Source organism: Chanos chanos, chromosome 3 (genome assembly GCF_902362185.1).
Source record: "Chanos chanos chromosome 3, fChaCha1.1, whole genome shotgun sequence".
NCBI classification, from domain to species: domain Eukaryota; kingdom Metazoa; phylum Chordata; class Actinopteri; order Gonorynchiformes; family Chanidae; genus Chanos; species Chanos chanos.
Window position 1 is genome coordinate 33622501 of NC_044497.1, and position 23796 is coordinate 33646296.

Consider the following 23796-nt stretch of genomic DNA (forward strand, 5'->3'; position numbering starts at 1 on the left):
GGCGCCCCACTTGGACAAATGTCTGTGCTTGGATTCTAAGGGCATTCTCTCTCTCTCTCTCTCTCTCTCTCTTCTCTGTGCAGCATGTGGCTGTGAATTAGGTACAATATTTTGTTTGTTTGTTTTGTGATAGATGTCGAGCAAATAGAGGACACGGTGTTTACTTCATACTAGTGAGCTGACTCAGAGGCGCTGTCACTTCACAAACCCAAATGAGTTGTATTGTACAAAGATGTCAAAGATGCTGAAGTGAAAGCGAAGCTGTTGAGAGCTTATGGGTCAGATGTGCTATGACTGACCTTATTCTGGAGCTGCAACGTAATGCATTTTTGTAATGTCATTGGTTTTCTATCAACCTATTAGCTAAATCGACTTTGCTGCAAAACAAAGAGAAACTTGACAGTATAGCAAGGGACTGATTAATGATTTATGAATTTGATTATAAATATATACTTTATAAGTGCCATTTATTCTGTAGTTATTGAAGAGATGGTTCTTTTGAAGAGATGGATCTTTTGAATTGGATTGTCGAGGGAAGAGTACACTAGAGCACAATAGAATTATGTCCTGTTATTGTTTTCTGGCACTTGCTCCTCTCTTGTGTGCTGTGTGTATGAGAGAGGTGTTGTGCTGTGTGTGTATGAGCGAGGTGGTGTGCTGTGTGTGTGAGAGAGGTGGTGTGCTGTGTGTATGAGCGAGGTGGTGTGCTGTGTGTGTGTGAGAGAGGTGGTGTGCTGTGTGTGTGAGAGAGGTGTTGTGCTGTGTGTGTGAGAGAGGTGTTGTGCTGTGTGTGTGAGAGAGAGGTGGTGTGCTGTGTGTGTGAGAGAGAGGTGGTGTGCTGTGTGTGTGAGAGAGGTGTTGTGCTGTGTGTGTATGAGAGAGGTGTTGTGCTGTGTGTGTATGAGCGAGGTGGTGTGCTGTGTGTGTGAGAGAAGTGGTGTGCTGTGTGTGTATGAGCGAGGTGGTGTGCTGTGTGTGTGAGAGAGGTGTTGTGCTGTGTGTGTATGAGAGAGGTGTTGTGCTGTGTGTGTATGAGCGAGGTGGTGTGCTGTGTGTGTGAGAGAGGTGGTGTGCTGTGTGTGTGAGAGAAGTGGTGTGCTGTGTGTGTGAGAGAGGTGGTGTGCTGTGTGTATGAGAGAAGTGTTGTTCTGTGTGTGTATGAGAGAAGTGTTGTTCTGTGTGTGTGTGAGAGAAGTGTTGTGCTGTGTGTGTGAGAGAGGTGTTGTGCTTTGTGTGTGAGAGAGGTGTTGTGCTGTGTGTGTGAGAGAGGTGTTGTGCTTTGTGTGTGAGAGAGGTGTTGTGCTGTGTGTGTGAGAGAGGTGTTGTGCTGTGTGTGTGAGAGAGGTGTTGTGCTGTGTGTGTGTGAGAGAGGTGGTGTGCTGTGTGTATGAGAGAGGTGTTTTGCTGTGTGTATGAGAGAGGTGTTGTGCTGTGTGCTGTGTGTGTGAGAGAGGTGTTGCGCTGTGTGTGTGTGAGAGAGGTATTGTGCTGTGTGTGTGTGAGAGAGGTGTTGTGCTGTGTGTGTGTGAGAGAGGTGTTGTGCTGTGTGTGTGAGAGAGGTGTTGTGCTGTGTGTATGAGAGAGGTGTTGCGCTGTGTGTATGAGAGAGGTGTTGTGCTGTGTGCTGTGTGTGTGAGAGGTTTTGTGCTGTGTGTGTGTGAGAGAGGTGTTGCGCTGTGTGCTGTGTGTATGAGAGAGGTGTTGCGCTGTGTGCTGTGTGTATGAGAGAGGTGTTGCGCTGTGTGTATGAGAAAGGTGTTGCGCTGTGTGTGTGAGAGGTGTTGTGCTGTGTGTGTGTGAGAGGTGTTGTGCTGTGTGTGTGTGAGAGGTGTTGTGCTGTGTGTGTGAGAGAGGTGTTGCGCTGTGTGTATGAGAGAGGTGTTGCGCTGTGTGTATGAGAGAGGTGTTGCGCTGTGTGTATGAGAGAGGTGTTGCGCTGTGTGCTGTGTGTATGAGAGAGGTGTTGCGCTGTGTGTATGAGAAAGGTGTTGTGCTGTGTGTGTGAGAGGTGTTGTGCTGTGTGTGTGTGAGAGGTGTTGTGCTGTGTGTGTGAGAGAGGTGTTGCGCTGTGTGTGTGAGAGAGGTGTTGCGCTGTGTGCTGTGTGTGTAAGAGAGGTGTTGTGCTGTGTGTATGAGAGAGGTGTTGCGCTGTGTGTGTGAGAGAGGTGTTGAAATATTAACTTGTGTCAGGGGATGAACTGGTTCCCCCTGCAGCGTGGCAATAAGACAGGCCAGCCACTGTACAGCTATAGGTGCCCTTCACTCTAATGGGTGTGTGTGTGTGTGTGTGTGTGTGTATACTGTCCCCTGTGCATTTGCTTTCCCCATAGTTAATCAGTAATGCTTCCAGTATCGTCCTTCCTTAGGGCCATATCCATTATGTGTGTATGTGTGTGTGTGTGTGTGTGTGTGTGTGTGTGTGTGTGTGTGTGTGTGTGTGTGTGTGCATGCAACAGTGGACAGGACCAGAGTGTGTTAAAAGCTTTCCTCCTTTACCTGTGCAGACTGGGTGTCTAATACGGTACATAGCTGTAACTGTGGTCCCACCGGTTCTGTGAACGCAGCATAACTGTTTATGAATACAAAGAAACAGAGACTGGCAAAAAAGGGGGGAGGGGGGTTAAGGAGGAATATAAGAGGAGCTTGTTGAATGGAGTGATAGCTTGATTCTTTACACAATAAGCAGAAAGCCCTGCAGTGTGTGTGTTTGAAGGAGAGAGGGAGAGGGAGAGGGAGAGGGAGAGAGAAAGGGGAGGAGAAAGAAGAGCTTGAGAGAAAATGAAAGAGAGAGAGACAGTCAATACCGGGCTGCAGAGCGCTCCTGACAGCACTCTGGACCAGAGAGGGACCGCGACAGGCACAGTCTTTGTAGCGTTACGTCCCCATTTGCCTGCTCAAGCCCGCGGCTGGATTTATAACTGCGAGTGATACCGGAAAGATCTGAGAGAAAAGCCCTGCACAGAACACGATTGGCTCTGAACCACCCTGCACTGCTCCAACTGCTCCTGCCTGCCCGGATGCTCAGAGAAACAGTGAGAAAGAGACAGGGAGTCAGCTGGGATAGCACCGGTACTCTTCTCATTTTTCTCAAGACAGACTGACCGACTTGACCAGTGTTCCCACTTCAGGGGGTGCTGGGTTACTGTTGGAGTGGTTCTTGGACTGGCATTATAGGACAAAGCAAGTGTACTGTATATGGGCTTTAAGTAGCAGCCAAGTCACTGACTGTAAAAGAATTTGTTTCTTTCCCATGTTCTATCTTGTGTTCATTTTATGTTGCTATTTTTTGTTAATTTAGTTGAGACTAGATAGAAAATGAATAATCATACTGACCTGTACTTATTCTTCTTCAAATGAAAAAGCTTCTATAACTGGACTGTGTATTTTACAAAATTGTTTTTTGATGTTCTTTGTATATGCTGAAATATTACTGTAACATTTTTCAGCTGCCTTGTATATATGTATGTGTATGGGGGTGTTTTTTTTTTTACCCCTTTTTTTCCATAGTCATAGTCATGCAGTTTTGTTCATGAATTCTGCTGACATTTAAATTCCAGAATTGTGAGACATGCAAGTCTGATGGACTCAGCAAACAACAGATTAATTCTTAGATTTTAAATAATCTGTAGAGATTAATTATATTGAATCTATAGAGATTTATTAAATTAATTAAACTGAGTAAGTCGATTTAATTTATTCCTTAACGATTTGTATATTCAGGTTTCGTTGTTGTATTGGCCAGTAGATTTTTCTTGATCATTCACAGTAGTCAGTTAGAGGCCGTATTTTTTACTTGTTGGCGTAATTACTGTTTAATCATCAGCTATAAACCAGCCTGTTAATTGCCACATTGGGTAGGTTGTTTGGCAAGACCTTACAAATTCATTTGGTCGTTCACTCGTTCAGGCTGGAAGGATGTGTATTTTGATTTTTGCAATTGTGTCAGTTACTTGTATGGTAAGATGGACCAAGCAGGACTTGTTGACTTGCTGATCTGGCTGCTCCGTTTTTCAAAGAGTGTGTAACCCCCACCCCCTCCCCCCCGGGCATGTACCACCCTCCCAGAACAGAGCCTTTCACAGCATTCACCCTTATTCAGTCGCACATGGGTTTCTAGTCACAGTGCATCTGCAAACTTGCACATTCATAAAGGAACTGGATTCATATTTTTTAAAACTCCAAGACTGAATTTCCTTCAGAAAGGTGTTTTTTTTTCTGTTGGACATGAACCTTTTCTCAAAGAAGATAATGTTGCTCTGGCATCAGCACTCCATTCTGAATACTATTTGTCAAGTTCTGAAGTCCAAAGTGGGAAACCCCACAGGTGAAGTGGTAGTGGGACTCAAACCGACAACCTTCTTGGGACTTGAACCAATAACTTTGTTTCTCTCAGGACTTCATCTTAAAACTTCACACATCATGGGACTAAAACTAACCACCTCGCCTGTTTGACACACAGTCGTAGTCCAGTGTCTTCCCTACGAACAGTCTGTTTTGTTTTGTTTTGTTTTTTTGTATTTTCAGTGTTTTGTGGTTTTGCCCCCGCTGACCGTGCGGGAGCAGCCACCTCTAACTGTCTGGACACTGTCTCCTCTCCCGGGCTGCTGCCTCTGCTCCCGGCACTGCTGGCCGAGGATCATGTGGCAATGCCACGTTTCGGCCTCCGAGTGCCGATGCTACCGGCTGAATGGCTTCTCCTTGCTAAAACGTTTCCCTCTGTCTGCAGGAGGGCGGGCCTTGGACCAGCCTGTGGGTGATTGGTTGGAGAACATTGGACTGCCACAGTACGAAAGCAAACTGCTGCTGAATGGCTTTGATGACCTGCGGTACATGGTGAGTGACAGAACTTCTACCTGCCCACTTTTCACTCTTTCTCACTGTTGCAATTTTCTCGTAGGACAGCTAGGAATGAGACTTTTTCCTTTCTCTGTTCTGTGTATCTGTACCTCACTTTTAAATGGAGCTTCCGTGTCTGTTCACAGTTCAAATCTGTTAACATGATCACCCTCCCCAAGAATACCAGAATTACCCCCATGGTCAACATCATCTCAGTGAAAAAATTATTTTAAAATCACCATTAGTTTCCTCTGCATATCCACATTCATTTGAGATACTTCTAGACAGCCAAGTAAAATAGTCTGACATGTTACCTCAAAACAGCAGGAAGCAGATTTGAGGTATGAGAGACATCTGATTATTTCACTCAGCTGTCTAGAAATGTGCTTGAGTGTGCTCGTTCACAAAATTGTTTAATATGAAATGAGGTAAAAACACCCAAACATGTCTAGAATGATCACATTTTGGATCAGTAAGAAACTGATCATGAATAATAAACGATAGCTGCATTTTTCAAATTTACAAATCTAAGAGTCTTCTTAGACTTATGAACAGGGTCACCTCTGCAGAACTTGGAAAGACAATTGCCCTGTAGATGCACCGTCTTACATTTTGATTCTGTTTCTGGCTAATATACCTCTTTAATTTAATCTACCGCTTTTAGTCGTCTCTTATATGGCTGTTGGCTGGATGTGTATGACACTTGGGACAAGATGTACTTTAAAACTCTAAGAATTCAAAGGATGGGGTCACAGAGCTTGTTTGCAGAAATACATCTCTCATTTTCTCTCTGAGAATCTCAATTTATCCAGCGAGTCATTACAAAACTCTTACAAACTGCTTATAGTCATACAAGATGAATAGCATTTGCCTCTCTGCTAACACATACACACACACACAGGCTGTCAATGCTGCAGTCACTCTGAATAAATTAGTTTTAAGTATTTAGAAGGATGCTGCTATGGGAAAGTGTCTGCAGCCAAGAAAGCGTCAGAGCAGAGCAGATAGATCACTCATCAGTCTCTGGACTGTGGAGACGCGAAAGGACACAGGGCGTCCTTTAGCCTTTACTCCTTTAGCCAGTTAGGGACTCTCTCTCTCTCTCTCTCTCTCTCTCTCTCTCTCTCTCTCCCTCTCCCCCCCCCCCCTCTCTCTCTCTCTCCCCCTCTCTCTCTCTCTCTCTTTCTCCCCCCCCCCCCTCTCTCTCTCTCTCTCTCTTTTCCTGACTGCTTCTCTAGTGAAGCAGTTGGCTTTCTGAGTAGGAGCCTCTTTGTTCTCCTTACTTCTCCTAACTCTGGACTCCTCTGAAGTGACCCATCTTATTCTAGGGTTTTTTGGTCAAATCTCTCACTTGCCCACTAAGCAGCTGCTGCTTTTTCATCATAACAGGGCTCTCACTAACCAGCTGCAGGCAGAAAGGCAGACACAGGCAGACAGACATACAGGCAGTGGGGCTCCCTTGGGCTTAAATGTTTGGTACTGTTGTGTGGAGATGGTTATGTTTTTACCATGAGCCGTAATGAGGATTGATGCTGCAGGAGATGGAGGCACCGGCAGGCCTGTGTGTGTGTGTGTGTGTGTGTGTCAGGACAAGCTCCAATGCTTTCATTCTCTCAGTAATGAGTACATTTGTTTGGCTTTCCCAGCAACTTCTTGCTCTCGTGATGTTTCTGTTCACCCGTGTGTTAAGGTGTATCAAAGATTGTTATACAGTTCTCTCTCTCTCTCTCTCTCTCTCTCTCTATCTCTCACTCTCGCCCTTGCTCTCTCTCTCGCTCTCTCTTTTTCCGTTTTTCTCTCACTCTCCCTTTATGATTGACTCTGTCTTTGCTGTAAGTATTAACACAAATACATTGTTCAGAATGCCATTTCTTTATTTTATACTCTTAGAAACTGGGCTATCTTCTGTTGTTCCACACTGAAGTTCAGAGCTGCTTTTGGTAATGGGTAATGGTTAATAGTGTGTTATCCAATCAGGTGAATGTTAGTGTTGAGTGGTAATTGCTTGAGCGCATTTGTGTTCTTTTCCTGATTTACATTAGTCATAAATTGAACTGTCAGGATGAGACAGAATTGGCTTTGACCTCTAACTGTGTCTCTACCTCACTCTCTCCTTTCCCCCCAAACAATACCATGTATTCTCAAAAAGTCATGTCATAAGTCATTTATTACTGTACATTTCCATATGCCTTTAATGGCACCACGTCTCAATCTCTAGCTCTTCAGGGTCTTACACGCACACACGTATACATAGATCTGACAGAGAGGCTTGTTTTAATGTTATCAGTGTATTACATTTGGAGTCTGAGCACATATCACATGTAGATGAAAATTCACAGAGGATACTGTGTCTGCTCTGCTACTGTCTCTGTAAGCTCATGAATACTAAACACAGCTCAGAAAACCCATATGAAATTTACACCCCTCAGACTCGTCTGTTTGTGTGGGTTTGGAGGGTTTTGTTTAAACTAACTGGCTAGTGAGATTTTTTTTTTTTCCCTGACTAATTAAAAATGCATTGGCCCACAGATAAACTGAGTGAAATGAAATGGACGCTGTGAAAAGGACCTGAAATGAATACCTCTCAGGTCCTCAGGCACTTAGCCCAGGTTTCTATTGGACAGAATCGAACATTTTACTATTAATTCATCTCTCTCTCTCTCTCTCTCTCTATCTCTCTCTCTCTCTCTCTCTCTCTCTCTCTCTCTCTCGCGCACTCTTTCTTTCTCTTGTATTCATTTTCTATTTCTTACAGTTTCACTCACAGTCTGTGCCATTTATAGATAGAGTTTTGACTCTGGCTGTCTCAGGGCCTGGGGTTGTGATGTTGAAGCCAAAGTGATTCTCAGTGTTGCTCTAGTTAAATTGAGATTTGCTGCTCTCATTGGCTATGTAAGATTAGACAAACTCTCTTAAGTGTCTTTCATCAGTAAAGCTGTCTCAGTAGAATTTCTTCTGTCAGTGGCAATGCAGTCAATCTGAGGAGGCAGTAGATCGTGTCATTTGTCTGATTCTGAAATAAACGGCGTAGTGTCAGTAGATCTTGTCAGAAAATTACCAATGTTGGCACTCTGTGTGTTTCTAGAGGAATGGGTGGTAGTTTGTGTTTCCATTCAGATGATCCAGTTAGAGAACATGGGTCAGACAAGGCAGAGCAGGGAGTGGAAAAGAAGAAGCTGTCTGTTCTCTCTAAGACAGCAGTATTGTTTGGTCTGTGAAATAGTCTTTTTCAACATGTATGTGTGTCTAAGATGTGTTTCATTTCATCTTTCGCCACTGCTTCATTGTTTTTTTATTTGCTAATATCAAGTGGATCTAAGGTTGGTTAGGCTCTCTGAGAGAGAGAGAGCGAGAGAGAGAGAGATCAGATGCAGAAAAAAAGGAGTCTTTACTGCAGATAGTGTGGGCAGTTTCACTGTAACCATATTACTCCATCTTTTCTTGTGCATGCGTTTGGGAAAGAGAGATAAATGAAGAGGGGATACCTGCTCAGAGCTGTCAGAGTGGAGTGCTAGTGGAAGGAAAGCTAATCCTGAATGAGGTGCCATTCATATTCCTCTTCGTCCAGTTTTGGGAGAAGATCATCTCTTCGTGAGTGAAATATTTGGGAAAAGGACTTACTGACGCTCCATAAGAGCTTTGGTGAATTAAGGTGACACTGAGAGAACTGGAGAAGGCTGTGATACAGGGTTGTGTGAGCGACACAGTTATTCAGAGACATGGTTAATGAGGACATAAGGAGTGTAGACATTATGTGAGGATATGTCTGTTATGTCTGTTATCTACTATTACTACTTTTATTATTATTACTACTTTTATTATTATTATTATTATTATTATTATTATTATTATTATTATTATTATTATTGTTCTTCCTCGTATTATTATTATTATTATTAAGAATGGTAATAATAATAATAATAATAATAATAATAATAATAATAATAATGATGATGATGATGATAGTATGCACTAAAGTACAGAAAAGTCCAATTTAAGACAATAATAAAGTGAGAAATTGTTTGATTTTGAGAATATCACAATGAGAAATGTGAAAGAACAAATATGAAAGAGATAAATGGCTGTAATAAAGCTAAAGTAAATAATGATTAAAACTGCTGAAAACCAAATCATAAGAGAGGTGAGAGTATGGGGTACGCTGTCAGCTGTTCCCTCCTGTGAAAAGGGAAAGGATCACAGCTCTCCAGGTGCTTGACTGACCCAGCCTCATTTTATCTTAATTAGACTAAGGCAGGTTAATGAATGGTTCAGTACACGTGTGGAGGCAAGAGAACCTGCAGAGTGATCGAAATCTCTTCATTCTGCAGAGAATGCACGAACAAACACGCACACACACACACACGCACATTCACTCACACATAGCTGTGCACATACATTAAAGTATCGATTGTTCAGTGATTGCCTGCTGGTGGCCCCAGGGTTACCATTGTTCATGCTGTACTGATTATTCTGATCAGCAAGGTCCCCCGTGACCACCCCAGTCCCTTAAGTAGAAACCTGTCATGCTTCATTGTTAGGTCTGGAGCTCATAAAGTCGTGTGCTATGGGGGAGGTGGAGAGAGAGCCGCTCTGATTATGCAGTCTCTGCTCTCTAGGGCTGTAATAACAGAGACTGATGACTTGTGTGCTTTGTGTGTTATCTGTGATTGTAAAGATGGGGTGGTGTGTGTGTGTAAGGAGAGAGGTGTTGTCAATAATGCAATCTTTTGTCTGGTCAGAACATTATCTTGGAGCTATTGTCGTTCTAAAACAAAAAGCTTTGCTGTGAAAACATGAATGTATTGTTTTGTTTAGCACTGACGTTTTCCTGTGCCCTGCTGACGTGTGTGTGTTTGTGTGTTTGTGTGTGCGTGTGTGTGTTTGTGTGTTTGTGCGTGTGTGTGCGTGTGTGTGCGTGTGTATGTGCGTGTACACGTGTGCATGTGTGTGTGTGTCTTTAGGGCAGTAATGTGATGGAGGAACAGGATCTGAGAGACATCGGGATCACAGACCCAGCTCACCGCAGAAAGATCCTAACCGCTGCCCGTTCACTGCCCAAGGTCTGATCAGTAAAATGGTTAGGGTTCAGTTGGGTCAGGGGTAAAAACACAAGGCTGTGATGGCAGAATTTGTTTGTTTAATGGGTTTGTGTGTGTGTGTGCGCACGTGCGTGCAGGTGAAAGCCTTAGGCTGTGATGGGAGCACATCTCTGCAGTCATGGCTGGACACTCTGGGCCTTCAGGAATATCTGCATAACTTCCTGTCCAGTGGCTACCGCACGCTGGACTGCGTGAAGAACCTGTGGGAACTGGAGATAGTCAACGTAAGACCAACAGGGCCTTCATACAGAAAGTCAGTGTGGTCCTTGGGAAGGCTAACTCTAGGGCTACTTTAGGGTTTATGTCTACATTTTATGGTGTGTAAAGAATTTATGAATGATATTGTTTTGGTAGGCTGATTTTTTACCAGAATTCTTTGCCCTTTACCTTTGGAAAGCCAGTAAGTATATCAGTGTGGAAATTCCATGGCTCAGTTAAAGTTTAACTCACTTTTACTTTGGGTTACTTTAACCATCTTAAACACAAATAGTCAAAAAAGCACCTTCTTTCCATCTCCTGTGAGAACATATCAACTAGATTCCACAATATGAGAACAGTATCAACTAAATTCCACAATATGAGAACAGTATCAACTAGATTCCACAATATGAGAACAGTATCAACTAGATTCCGCAGCATGAAAACATATCAACTAGATTCCACAACATGAGAACATATCAACTAGATTCCACAACATGAGAACATATCAACTAGATTCCACAATATGAGAACATATCAACTAGATTCCACAGCATGAGAACATATCAACTAGATTCCACAATATGAGAACATATCAACTAGATTCCACAACATGAGAACATATCAACTAGATTCCACAGCATGAGAACATATCAACTAGATTCCACAATATGAGAACATATCAACTAAATTCCACAACATGAGAACATATCAACTAGATTACACAACATAAGAACAGTATCAAATAGATTCCACAATATGAGAACAGTATCAACTAAATTCCACAATATGAGAACAGTATCAACTAGATTCCACAATATGAGAACAGTATCAACTAGATTCCGCAGCATGAAAACATATCAACTAGATTCCACAACATGAGAACATATCAACTAGATTCCACAACATGAGAACATATCAACTAGATTCCACAATATGAGAACATGTCAACTAGATTCCACAGCATGAGAACATATCAACTAGATTCCACAATATGAGAACATATCAACTAAATTCCACAACATGAGAACATATCAACTAGATTACACAACATGAGAACAGTATCAAATAGATTCCACAATATGAGAACAGTATCAACTAAATTCCACAATATGAGAACAGTATCAACTAGATTCCACAATATGAGAACAGTATCAACTAGATTCCGCAGCATGAAAACATATCAACTAGATTCCACAACATGAGAACATATCAACTAGATTCCACAACATGAGAACATATCAACTAGATTCCACAATATGAGAACATATCAACTAGATTCCACAGCATGAGAACATATCAACTAGATTCCACAATATGAGAACATATCAACTAGATTCCACAACATGAGAACATATCAACTAGATTCCACAGCATGAGAACATATCAACTAGATTCCACAATATGAGAACATATCAACTAAATTCCACAACATGAGAACATATCAACTAGATTACACAACATGAGAACATATCAACTAGATTCCACAACATGAGAACATATCAACTAGATTACACAACATGAGAACAGTATCAAATAGATTCCACAATATGAGAACAGTATCAACTAGATTCCACAATATGAGAACATATCAACTAGATTCCACAGCATGAGAACATATCAACTAGATTCCACAACATGAGAACATATCAACTAGATTCCACAATATGAGAACAGTGTCAACTAGATTCCACAACATGAGAACAGTATCAGTTAGATTCTACAACATGTAGAAGACCCACTTTTCCCCCACATTTGACATTTGAAAACCAACTGCCCAAAGACAGTCACTTTGTGTTATTGTGCTTGTAATTTTGCAATAAAATAATGTAGTGCATTTGAGGTCATTACAGAAAATTTCTGTTTTGATAAATATAAAAAACCCCTCTTAAAAGTCCAGGTGTTTAAAGGAATGCCAAGATGAGGATTAAAATGAACCTGTATGTTGAAAGGATGGACTTTACCTTAATGTAGCCATCATTTAGGTGTACTGTTCGTACAGGCCTGGTATATTGTGAGTGTATAGAGTATATATACAGTATACAGTTAGAACAGAGCTGTACAGTGAGGAGTGTGTGTTAAAGATGGTGTATTATTCCCTCAATGTCAGTCATCTGTCCCTGTACAGCTTTGTGTATGTACACACATGACTAAGGTTTCAGTAAGTGAATGTTTTTGGTTTTTTTTCCTCCTCTGTATGTGTGTGTGTGTGTGTGTGTGTGTGTGTGTGTGTGTGCGTGCGCGTGTGTGTGTGTGTGCATGCATGTTGGCATAGGTGCTTAAGATTAGCCTTTTGGGACACAGGAAACGCATCATTGCATCATTAGCAGAGCGACCTTATGAGGAGCCTCCAGTCAAACCACCCCGACTTTCCCAGATCAGAGTGAGTGAACCCCGTGGTTTACCCACACTCGTTCCTCATCTACAGGCCAACAACACACACTCAGCCGTGGACTTTTAAAACAGCTAGGACTAATAGTCCTCTGCCTTTCCTAAAAATGTACTTTTTTTTGTATGTTTGATTAAGTGTAAAGTAGTTTTCCTCTGTTCTTTGTAATGTAACCTGTACTAATTTTGTCCCAGTGTCAGGACCTGATGTCTCAGAGTCCCCCCTCCCTCAGTCACAGTGACTCACACACTCACTGCTCCCTGGACCCCCTCCTACCCCCAGCAGATTCGGGGAAGAGGAGAGGGGCGGAGGCAGAGTACGACCTGGCCGTCCGACACCGCACTGAACGGCTGCAGGTCAGTTTAGCTGAGACCAGTGTTTCTGCTCTGCTTGTTTGATTTTTAAGTTTATCAAAAAAATTCCTTATCTGTCTGTCTCTCTTTCTGCTCTGTAGGAGAGACACGAAGAGCAGCCGCGGGAACCTCGTCTGACCTTACGGCCCCCCAGTCTGGCAGCGCCCTACGCCCCAGTACAGAACTGGCATCACCAACCAGAGAAACTTATCTTTGAATCCTGTGGATACGAGGCTAATGTACACAGCTCCATCTGCCATTTTATTTCTCTGCGCTTTCTCCCTTTCATTTCCTTTCTTTCTTTCTGTCTCTTTTCTTCTTTCTTTTTTAACTTTCTTTCATTCTTTCTTTCCATCTCCTCTTATAAAATTCACAGTGATGGCTTTTGAATGATTTAAGTTAATATTCTGTTGCACTCACTGAAGCACAACTGCACTTCAATGACACGGACTTCAGACTTTTACATCTCTCTCTCTCTCTCTCTCCCTCTCTCTTTTGCTCTTTAGTACCTTGGCTCCATGCTCATTAAAGATCTGAGAGGCACAGAGTCGACCCAGGATGCCTGCGCTAAAATGAGGGTAACTACCTCTCCTCCAACACTAGAGCCCAATTTTCCCCACTTCTGTAGACTCACAGCGACTGAAGTGACTCCACCTGTGATGACTCAGAAATCTCAATGCACTGTCACAATGGCTGTCTCTTTGTCTCTCTGTCAGAGGTCTACAGAGCAGATGAGGAAAGTTCCCACCATCGTTCTGTCCATCACCTATAAGGGTGTGAAATTCATCGACGCGGCCAACAAGGTGAGTCCAAAATCAGTTCCCCAGAGCGTCATGTGACACCTGACGTGTACACACACAGACAGATGTGGCAAACAGACAGGCAGAATTGTGGAGCAGTGGTGAGTGAAGAGCAGTAACCCAGGGTCGGTTTGGGACACAGTCTGTTGTTTAACATGTACTTCTGCTCTAAAGCTGATGCGTCCAAAGCGTGGCAGTCAGTAAATGGCAGTGGAGTCTGTAGATGTTGTCCAAAGAGCGAGGGGTTGACCTTTTCTCCAACAGAGAGAGGACTTTGTCTGTCTGCCCATCTTTATGGTTGACTGTTTTTAGATTGTTTGCCTGTTCTCCATCATAACTCTCATAAGAGAGAATTGATTTGGCTGTCCGGGTTAGATTTTGTGCCTGGTGGTTTCTGCTTGTTTTTGTATTGCTACCTTGAGATTTGTTTTTGTATTTGTATGCTTGTTTGGCAGTGATTTTTGTCTTGAATGTATGTGTTTTTCTTCCATACTCATTATTTTTGTGTGCGTGTTTGAAAATTGTGTGATCTTGTCGGTTTTCTAGGGTGTTTTTGTATATTTGTGTTTTTGGAAAAGATTTTTGCTTTGTATGTGTGTGTCTGAATGTGAGTGTGTGCGTGTGCGTGTGCGTGTGCGCGTGCGCGTGCGCGTGCGTGTGCGTGTGTGTGTGTGTTTTGTGTGGGTCTGAGTGTGATGTACGTATTAGATGTGTTTTTAATCCCCCGGTCCTGTTGTTGGTTCTGTGTGTAGAACATCATTGCGGAACATGAGATCAGGAACATCTCGTGTGCAGCACAGGATCCTGAGGATCTGTGTACCTTTGCTTACATCACTAAAGACCTACAGACCAATCACCATTACTGCCATGTGTTCAGCACTGTGGACGTGGTGAGTCACTAACACACACACACACACACACACACACACTTTTTTACATGACATCCACCACTGCTGCCATGTATTCAGCATTGTGGACTAGGTGAGGGACTAATTTATGCACATGCGCACACACACACACACACACACACACGCACACAGTCTCACCCTCACACTTATATATCACAGTTATCACTACTGCTGTGTATGTACTTAGCTCTGTGGATGTGATGAGAGACTTTTAAACTTATACTCTTACCTTATATGTCGCATTTATTAGACCTGCCACCATGCACACACACACACACCTTTACACACACATTTCATTAGGCTGATGCTCTTTCCTAGAGACACACATTTGCAGGCTGAGAGCTCACACAGCTGTACATTCACTTTGGCAATAAGAGTCTTGTTAGAGTAGAGCGTGACAGTTAGGTTTGAGTGGCCAAGTTTTAACAACTGCTCTCCAGTGTATTGTCAAGCCCACACACACTCACACACACATAGATCCATCAACTCTCTCACATAGATGCTGTCTCTCACTGCTCTTACCATCTCCATGTAACGTCATTGCAGTGCAGAATAGGTGTATAGATCTGGTTAAGGTAGTGGGATAAAGATCTCATTTCTGAATGTGTTAAAGGACATGTGAGTGTGTGTGTGCATTTAATGGGTTGAAACGCGATCAGTTCTTTTAAACAGTATTGACCAAATGCATCTCTGACTTTCCCAGATAACACTGCCTCATTTTTCACTCTCTCCCACTCACCCGCTTTACTGCATTAACAGTTTCTCTCTCTCTCTCTCCCTCTCTCTCTCTCTCTCTCTCTGTCTCAGAGTCTGATTCTGATCAGACTCATTAATCCATTGCAACCTGTGTCTCCCTCTACTAGAGTAAAAGCAAACCCATAATACACCACTCAGAAAAAGGCTGTCTTTCTTTCTTAAGCTGGATATCTCTCTGATTCAGAGGTCTGTAGGTGTTATGTGTGTTTATCATGGGTCTGCTCTGCTCTTCAAACTCTGCCTCACTATAGAGGAGTGTTATGGGTTAAAGAGAGGAATGAAACTGTGGTCAGTTTTCAGTGACAACAGAATCAGTAGGTGAAATTCCAGCTCTCTTGCTATCGTAGAAAGCTCTCTCAGTTTACTTTTGACAAGTAAAGGTAAAAATATGTTAAGCTTACAGGATGTTTGTAGTCCGCACCCCGTATTTTAAGTATTCTAAGACTCTTTGATTTTTTTTTTTTTTTTACCCAAACTCAGCAACGTACACACTTTCTGTCACAAAAGAGCACACACACACCTGTCCAGTCACAACACAGACACAGTGGCAGCTGCACACAGAGACAGTCCCTCTGAGAAGGGCTCAGCTGACGTTTAAGTCTATTCACGTTTTGCGATTACAAACATTTCTTTTTCTTCCTGTCTTTTTTACATCTCTCCCATTTCCTTTCCTGGACCGACCGGCTCCTTTTTGCTTCTCGTAAATGTGGTTATGTGACTACGCTTCCAGAGAGGCTTTGATTGCCCTGCAGGTGTTACTTTTCAAAGCTGTTTACAGAACAGTATCTATTATGCTAATTATCAAACACAATCTCCTCACAAAGCTTACATTTCATTCCATTACACAGTCAGGGCTATTATTATACCCTTTAATGAGATTTTATACTCCTCACACCCACTGTAAAGTACTTTTTCTTTCCACAGGGGGATGCATCTGCTGTTCCATTGATGTGAGATTGATATGTTAATGTTAGAGCAGTGAAAGAGCATTCACAACTAATTTCCCTCCCCCTCCTTACAGAATCTGACCTATGAAATCATTCTGACGCTGGGACAGGCGTTTGAGGTGGCCTATCAGTTGGCTCTGCAGGCCCAGAGGACCAAGCAGCAGCAGCAGTTAGGGGGCGGGCCAGGAGGAGCAGGGTCTGACGTCATTCACACTAAGAGCAGTCGGCCTGTGCCCAAACCACGCGGGAGCATGCGAAAGTCTGGGGTGAGTTTAGCACAAACATACAAAAACACCCAGACACACACACACACACACACACACACACACCCCTATCTCTCTTATACGTATATTCACATAAACTTATGTTACAGACATACATGCCTATCTATTGGATATACATTTACATTTACATTTAGCCATTTTGCAGATGCTTTTGTCCAAAGAGGCTTTGAGAAGAGCATAACGAATAGTTTGAAATCAAGATGTTTCAGTACACAAAAACTAGTGCCAATAAGCACTCCGGTGCTTTATTGAGTCAATTTTTTTATTTTGAAATACACTCCTCATCCCTAAAATGCAGACAAGTAAAGTTAAGTTAATGGTGAAGATTGGAAAGAGTTTTTAATGTGTCCGGTGTATCTGAGCAGAATAACTTTAGCACACACGCAGAGTCATAAATTATCCTTCAAGACCTTCATTACGATGCCGTTTTAGTATAATATATTAATATGGAAATAAACATCTGTTAATTATTGACTAAATGAAAGTTCTCCCTGTCAGAGCCATCAATGTTTTTCTCAGTAGCTGTCTTTGGAGGCATTGATGTAGTTCGCTCACGGGAACCAGTGTATTTGAATATTGACTGGTTGCCTGAATGGGCATTGAGTGAGCACTCAGTGGCTTTTTTCACAACTCTAGCACTAGCAGGATTGACAGATTGATATTCGTGACTAGAGTAATGTATCGGTGAAAACATGGACAGAATCTCAACACAAACACACACACACACACATCAACGCATCGAAAACAGCAAACATCAGCGAGTCAGAAAACTAAGCTACTCATTTCTGATAAATTACTCATTTCTGACACTGGGACAAAGAGACGGTATTCTGGTGAGCTGCTAAGAAAGAATGAGCTGTCTTAGCTGGTTTGTTTGCACATTTAACTGATTTGCTTTGAAGCACTTGGTTATGCTGGTCAGCAATCATGTCTGCTTCCTGTCCTGTCTTTCCACTCCTCCCTTTGCTAGTTTTTTTTTTTTGTTGTTCTTCTGCTCTTCTCTCTGTGTTAATGTTGTTCTATTTGTTTCTTCTCTCTGTCCTGTCTGTCCTCCTGTTTGTCTGTCTGTCTGTTGGCATGATTACTCTCTCTGTCTTTCTCTCTATCTCTCCCTTTCCCTCTCCTCCTGTCCTTCTGTCCCCTCTCTTTCTCTCTCTCTCTCTCTCTCTCTCTCTGTCTCTCAGGACTCTCCTCTGCTTGACAGTCGTTGCTGTTACTGTCACACCTGCACTGTCCATCGCCCCCTCTTCCTCCCGCTGCACTCAGGCAGTCCTGGAGTCCAGGTCTTGCTCTTTGACTCTCTCTCTCTCTCTTTCTCTCTCTCTCTCTCTCTGTCGGTCTCTCCCACTCTCACTCTGTTAGTGCTTACTCATTCTCCCATCTCTCTCCCTTTCACTCATTCTGGCCTTCACATTCAGTCTTCCTCACTCTCTCATTGACTTTTTCTTCCCTCACTGTTTGTCTGTCTCTCTCTGTGTCTCTCTCACACACAAACACACCCCTCACCCCCTTGTTATTTTGTGTTTGTTTGTTTGCTCCCTTACCTATGCATAATTCTTTCATTGCACTATTAACGCCAGTTCCCTTTTCACCCTCCTGCCCCTGCTTCTCTGTCCTTTCATCCTCTCATTTTCTTGTAACATTTCATTTTCTTAAACCCGTCTCCTTCTCACACTCTACCTAAATTTATCTCTGTAAATGTCAGAAAAGCAACTTATCTCCTCAGACAGATATAAAACGCAATTTCCAAATATCAGCCGTAGTTTTGTCAGGCAACTACATTCTGTGCTGTTTCCCTGTAGCATTAATAACAGTGAAACTGTGGTGACCCCTGCTGGTGGAATGGGATGTTACCTTTTTTTTTCTTTTTTTTTCTTTTTTTTTTACATAATGCGTTCATCCTCTTTCAACGTTCATTTCTTTGAGACTTTTACATTTTTTGGAGAGATATTGAAGTGTTCAGTAGTGACAGTAAAACACTTGGTGTGTAAATAAATCCAGTGGCCAGTGTATTAGGAATACCGGGTCAGCCTGCCCGTTGCCTTCAAAACAACCTGACTTCTTTGGGCACGGATTCTGAACAGTGTGAGAAATATTCTGTGCTGTTGTAACGACATCTTACCATCATTACACTCGGGGCGATAGTTTTCCAGTCCTTTAACTGTCCAGCACGTGTGATTTTGTCTCACTGAAACCACTTCTGTCATGTTTTCTGTTCTGCGACGCCATTCCACACACGGCTGACTGTAACGCTCTGGACTTTTCTCATTGGTGGCCCAACCTCTTAGCTCACATGATTCTAGCTCTGCTCCTTCGACATCTCTCATCGTCGTGGCGATTTTGCGGACGGTTGGCAGAAGCATAGCCGCCTCTGAGATCCTAGCTCAGTCACCCCTAGCACTGATAACCATCCCATGCTCAGAGTCACTCAACACTCAGTCAAACAGGAACTGGATCCTTCCATCTCTCACTTAACTCAGTCATACAGGAACTGGATCCTTCCATCTCTCACTTAACTCAGTCATACAGGAACTGGATCCTTCCATCTCTCACCTAACTCAGTCAAACAGGAACTGGATCCTTCCATCTCTCACTTAACACTCAGTCATACAGGAACTGGATCCTTCCATCTCTCACTTAACACTCAGTCAAACAGGAACTGGATCCCTCCATCTCTCACTAAACACTCAGTCAGACAGTAACTGGATCCTTCCATCTCTCACTGAACACTCAGTCAGACAGTAACTGGATCCTTCCATCTCTCACTGAACACTCAGTCAGACAGTAAATGGATCCTTCCATCTCTCACTGAACACTCAGTCAGACAGTAACTGGATCCTTCCATCTCTCACTTAACACTCAGTCATACAGGAACTGGATCCTTCCATCTCTCACTTAACACTCAGTCAAACAGTAACTGGATCCTTCCATCTCTCACTTAACACTCAGTCATACAGGAACTGGATCCCTCCATCTCTCACTAAACACTCAGTCAGACAGTAACTGGATCCTTCCATCTCTCACTGAACACTCAGTCAGACAGTAACTGGATCCTTCCATCTCTCACTGAACACTCAGTCAGACAGTAACTGGATCCTTCCATCTCTCACTGAACACTCAGTCAGACAGTAACTGGATCCTTCCATCTCTCACTGAACACTCAGTCAGACAGTAACTGGATCCTTCCATCTCTCACTGAACACTCAGTCAGACAGTAACTGGATCCTTCCATCTCTCACTGAACACTCAGTCAGACAGTAACTGGATCCTTCCATCTCTCACTTAACACTCAGTCATACAGGAACTGGATCCTTCCATCTCTCACTTAACACTCAGTCAAACAGTAACTGGATCCTTCCATCTCTCACTGAACACTCAGTCAGACAGTAACTGGATCCTTCCATCTCTCACTGAACACTCAGTCAGACAGTAACTGGATCCTTCCATCTCTCACTGAACACTCAGTCAGACAGTAACTGGATCCTTCCATCTCTCACTGAACACTCAGTCAGACAGTAACTGGATCCTTCCATCTCTCACTGAACACTCAGTCAGACAGTAACTGGATCCTTCCATCTCTCACTGAACACTCAGTCAGACAGTAACTGGATCCTTCCCTCTCTATCTGCCTGCTCTCTGGACCAGGCCAGGGTTTTGTGACTGTGTCTGTAAAGCCATCCATCTTCATGAATGTGGTGTTATTCCTAAGGTACTGGCCACAGGGACTAACAATACCTGAATAGAGTGATTGTTTGACACTTTATCAATCCCCTGTGAGTAAACGAACAGTGGTTTTTAGACAGATATAAAACACACAAGGAGAGAAATAAGAGTGAGAAGTGACTGAATAAATGAATAGGGTTTTGAAGACGTGCTTAGCGATTAGCGTGCTGTAGTGTTCAGTGTCTTGTTGTCTGTCTGCAGATGGAGCCGATGGAGCTGGAGTCAGACGTCCAATCACAGGGCAGTGCTGGTTGGCTGCTGGACCCTAAGGATCCCAAACGCACCATCAGCACCAAGTATGAAACCACCATATTCTGAGTGGGACACCTCCACCCTGTTCCCTCTTCCACTTTTTTCCTGCTGTGTGCCTTCACACTGTGACTCTGCCCTCCCTCTCTTTCACTCCTTCTCTCCCTGCCTGTACCTGGGCACCTGAAATCTGCCCCTCCACACACACACTCCACCCACCTGTCAGCCCTTTTCCTGTTATCTCAAACCCTCATTGGTAAACATTATAGAGAAATTCCTCTTGTCTCTTTCTCTCTCTCTTACACTATCTCTCCCTCTCTTTCATCTTTCCTTTTTTCAACTAACTGGACTTCTTTAGTTTGGTCCACCACCCAAATACACCTCCTTTCTGCATATCCTCTTCCAAGATTCCCTCCTAGCTAAATTAAGGCAGTGAATGTTGTCTTTCACCCCTAGGAGGTTTATTTTGGAATATGTTACCCTTAGCAGGGTGTAGTCATAGCCTATTCCCCATCCTCTCTGATCCGTCAATATTCCTCTATCTGGAGTTCTCTTATTTCATCTCAGCTTGTTCAGGTGGGGATTAATGTTGTGTTTTATGACCCTTTAAGATAATCAAAACTCTCATCCATAAGTTCCTTTGCACTGCAGCATAAACACTCCCTCTTCCTCACCCGCATTAGTTTTTTTTTCTTAACTCATAGTTGCGCTCTTATTGTGGAAGTCATGGTTTTACTACTGCTTTGATTCCAAGTCAGGCCTGATGACGTGGTCCAGGTCTTCCTAGATTTATGGCTATCACTGTGGTCTGCCGTCTTTTTCACTCCCTCAGCATAACCTACGTAAACAGCTCCGTTGACCCCAAACCCTCATTGTATCCCTGTCATTTTTAGCGTTCTTCTCTCTAGTGATGCAATATTTTCTCCCCCCCTCCCCCTCCCGGTGCTTGTCGTGTCTCTGTCAGGCGTCGGCCACTGTGAGGTGCTGTAGAGGAGCTGTTTTTGTCTGAACTGAAAACCGTCAGACTTCCCTGAGTTAAAACAAACCCCCAAAACTCAGAGACCTGCTACAAGTGCTCCAAGAGAATGCCATCAAGGATCAAGACTGGACGATGAGTCATGGATCTTTTTTTTTTTGGTTCCCCTTTGATAAATCTTTCATTTTGTCTCTGAGACATGCAAATTAATCACCTTTGGGGAAACTCAGACATTGATGAAAAATTGAAAGCAGTTACTTCAGCTGAGGATCAAGCAAGACTGCATGACATGAAGATCATAATCTTTTAGTTCAGGTTTTTTTTTCCTCACTTCTCAAAAATTGATTTATACTCATCTCCAGTCTGTCTTTTTTTTTCTCCTGGATTCTGGAAAATGAAACCAGTCCTTATGGGCACAGTGTCCCATTTCTGTTGTGTGTGTGTGTGTGTGTGTCTGTATGCATGCATACATGCATGTGTGATATGGGCCAGTCCTGTTCTCCACTGCATATGAGCGGTTCTGGCCACGCCTGGGCCATGCTGCCATGCTGGCAGGTTAACGTGACCAGCAGTGAGGACAGAGGGACTAGCTGCACAGTACTGTTTGATATTGCCTGAAACTCTTGGTTTTGTGGCCGAATGAGTATGACAGTGCAACACTGTGATAAGAATATTAGAGAGTGTATTTAAGACAGACACCAATGTAAACACACACTCAAACATAATAAATATGTACATTCTATTATTCTCCCTCTTTCTCGCACACGCACACACACACACACACACACACACACACACTCCCTCGCTCCGTCATACGTAGAGATACGCATATTCACACATACACCCTTGCTTATGCCAGCTGCCAAACATAAACTGAGACTGTGATAAGAGTGCATCAGACAGTTTCAAATCTAGCCTTAGCACAAGTTTTTCTTAGCTGGAAATGCAGAAGCATATGGGAGTCCAGTTTGTTTTCGATGTTTGTGCAGAGACACCAACAGGAATTAATGAGAGAATAAGAAACATATTGGAATACCTTTTGAGGAAGCAGAGGAGTTGTGTTCAAAATGACACAGAGGCCTGTTTTTCAGTGCTGGATAAAGTAAACACACACACACACACACACACACACACAAAGTGCTGCTCCAGTGACTGTGTATAGCAGAAGACCCTCTGTCTCTCTCTCTCTCTCTCTCTCTCTCTCTCTCTCCCTCTTCCTCTCCCCCCTCTCTTAGCCTTTAGGAAGATAACTGAGATTTGCTAGTCTCTTGCATAAGCCTTAAAAATTGTAGCAATCAATTCTTATATGGATGCTTTAACATTTTTCTCAGTTATGTAGCCAAGGCATAAAAACATCTTTGTAATGGTACAGACCAACCAAATCCAACTAAATATTGCCGTGTACTGTGTCTGATAGATTCTGAAAGCATTTATTTCATTCATTTCAACTGTACACACTGCAGTAAGTTGATATCTCGTTGTGACTAATAATAATTATACAAGTCAGTTGGCTAGAGGCAAACTTCTGTAAATAGTCATGTCTTCTGTAGCTGACACAGCGATGGCTTCTTTTTGATAAGCTGTGTGAGTGTTTCAGACTAATATTATGCTCAGATTTCACACTGAATTGTAACATATCTTCTGGAAAAATGTGCAACACAAGTGGTACACGTGGGACACCTAGTCAAAACTGTTTTTTTTTTTGTTTTTTGTTTTTTTTTTTTTGCAGTCGTTCAACCTTGGTTGTTTCATTCATCCATATTTCATTCAACTTTAAGATATTAATAACATGCTAGAGTCAAAGCCTCAAGTGATGTTTTAGTTAGTTTGCCATATAGATATTGGAGAAGCTGGCAAGGTCTAATGCAAAGCTTGCATCCTCTCTTTTTCTCATTTTTCTCTTTCCATCTTTTCTTTATCTCTTTGACCATCTTCTGTTCATTTTTTGTTCTTTTCATGTTGCCATTGTTCAGTACTTGTTAGTAAGTGATATGATTTTAATCCATGTGTATATGTGTGTGTGTGTGTGTGTGTGTGTGTTTGTCTCCCTCTAGCTGAGCTGTATGGTCGGATGCCAGGCATAATGTGTAGATTGTGTGTTTGTATGTGTGCATGCATGTGTATGGAGGACAACACACACTCCAGTCACAGTTCTTCGCTGCATCCCGCCATCTGCCCCGGCTCCTACACACGCACTCACACAGAGCGAGTGACAGAATTCCTCCACGTCATCCATCTATCCATCCATCCATCCTTCCCTCCAACCTCAACAGAGTCA

At 42.9% G+C, this 23796-nt stretch overlaps 1 protein-coding gene across 1 annotated transcript in view; it reads left to right on the forward strand.

Moving 5' to 3' along the window:
* The window catches only part of anks1aa (ankyrin repeat and sterile alpha motif domain containing 1Aa), a 67520-nt gene extending 43724 nt beyond the window's left edge, over positions 1–23796 (forward strand). The window contains exons 16-26 of the mRNA XM_030767455.1: positions 4727–4833; positions 9798–9896; positions 10013–10159; positions 12409–12520; positions 12990–13114; positions 13382–13454; positions 13581–13678; positions 14428–14565; positions 16361–16552; positions 20495–20589; positions 23573–23796. Coding sequence (XP_030623315.1) covers positions 4727–4833; positions 9798–9896; positions 10013–10159; positions 12409–12520; positions 12990–13114; positions 13382–13454; positions 13581–13678; positions 14428–14565; positions 16361–16552; positions 20495–20589; positions 23573–23576 — 1190 coding nt within the window. The 3' untranslated portion in view covers positions 23577–23796. The remainder of the gene's footprint in view (positions 1–4726; positions 4834–9797; positions 9897–10012; positions 10160–12408; positions 12521–12989; positions 13115–13381; positions 13455–13580; positions 13679–14427; positions 14566–16360; positions 16553–20494; positions 20590–23572) is intronic.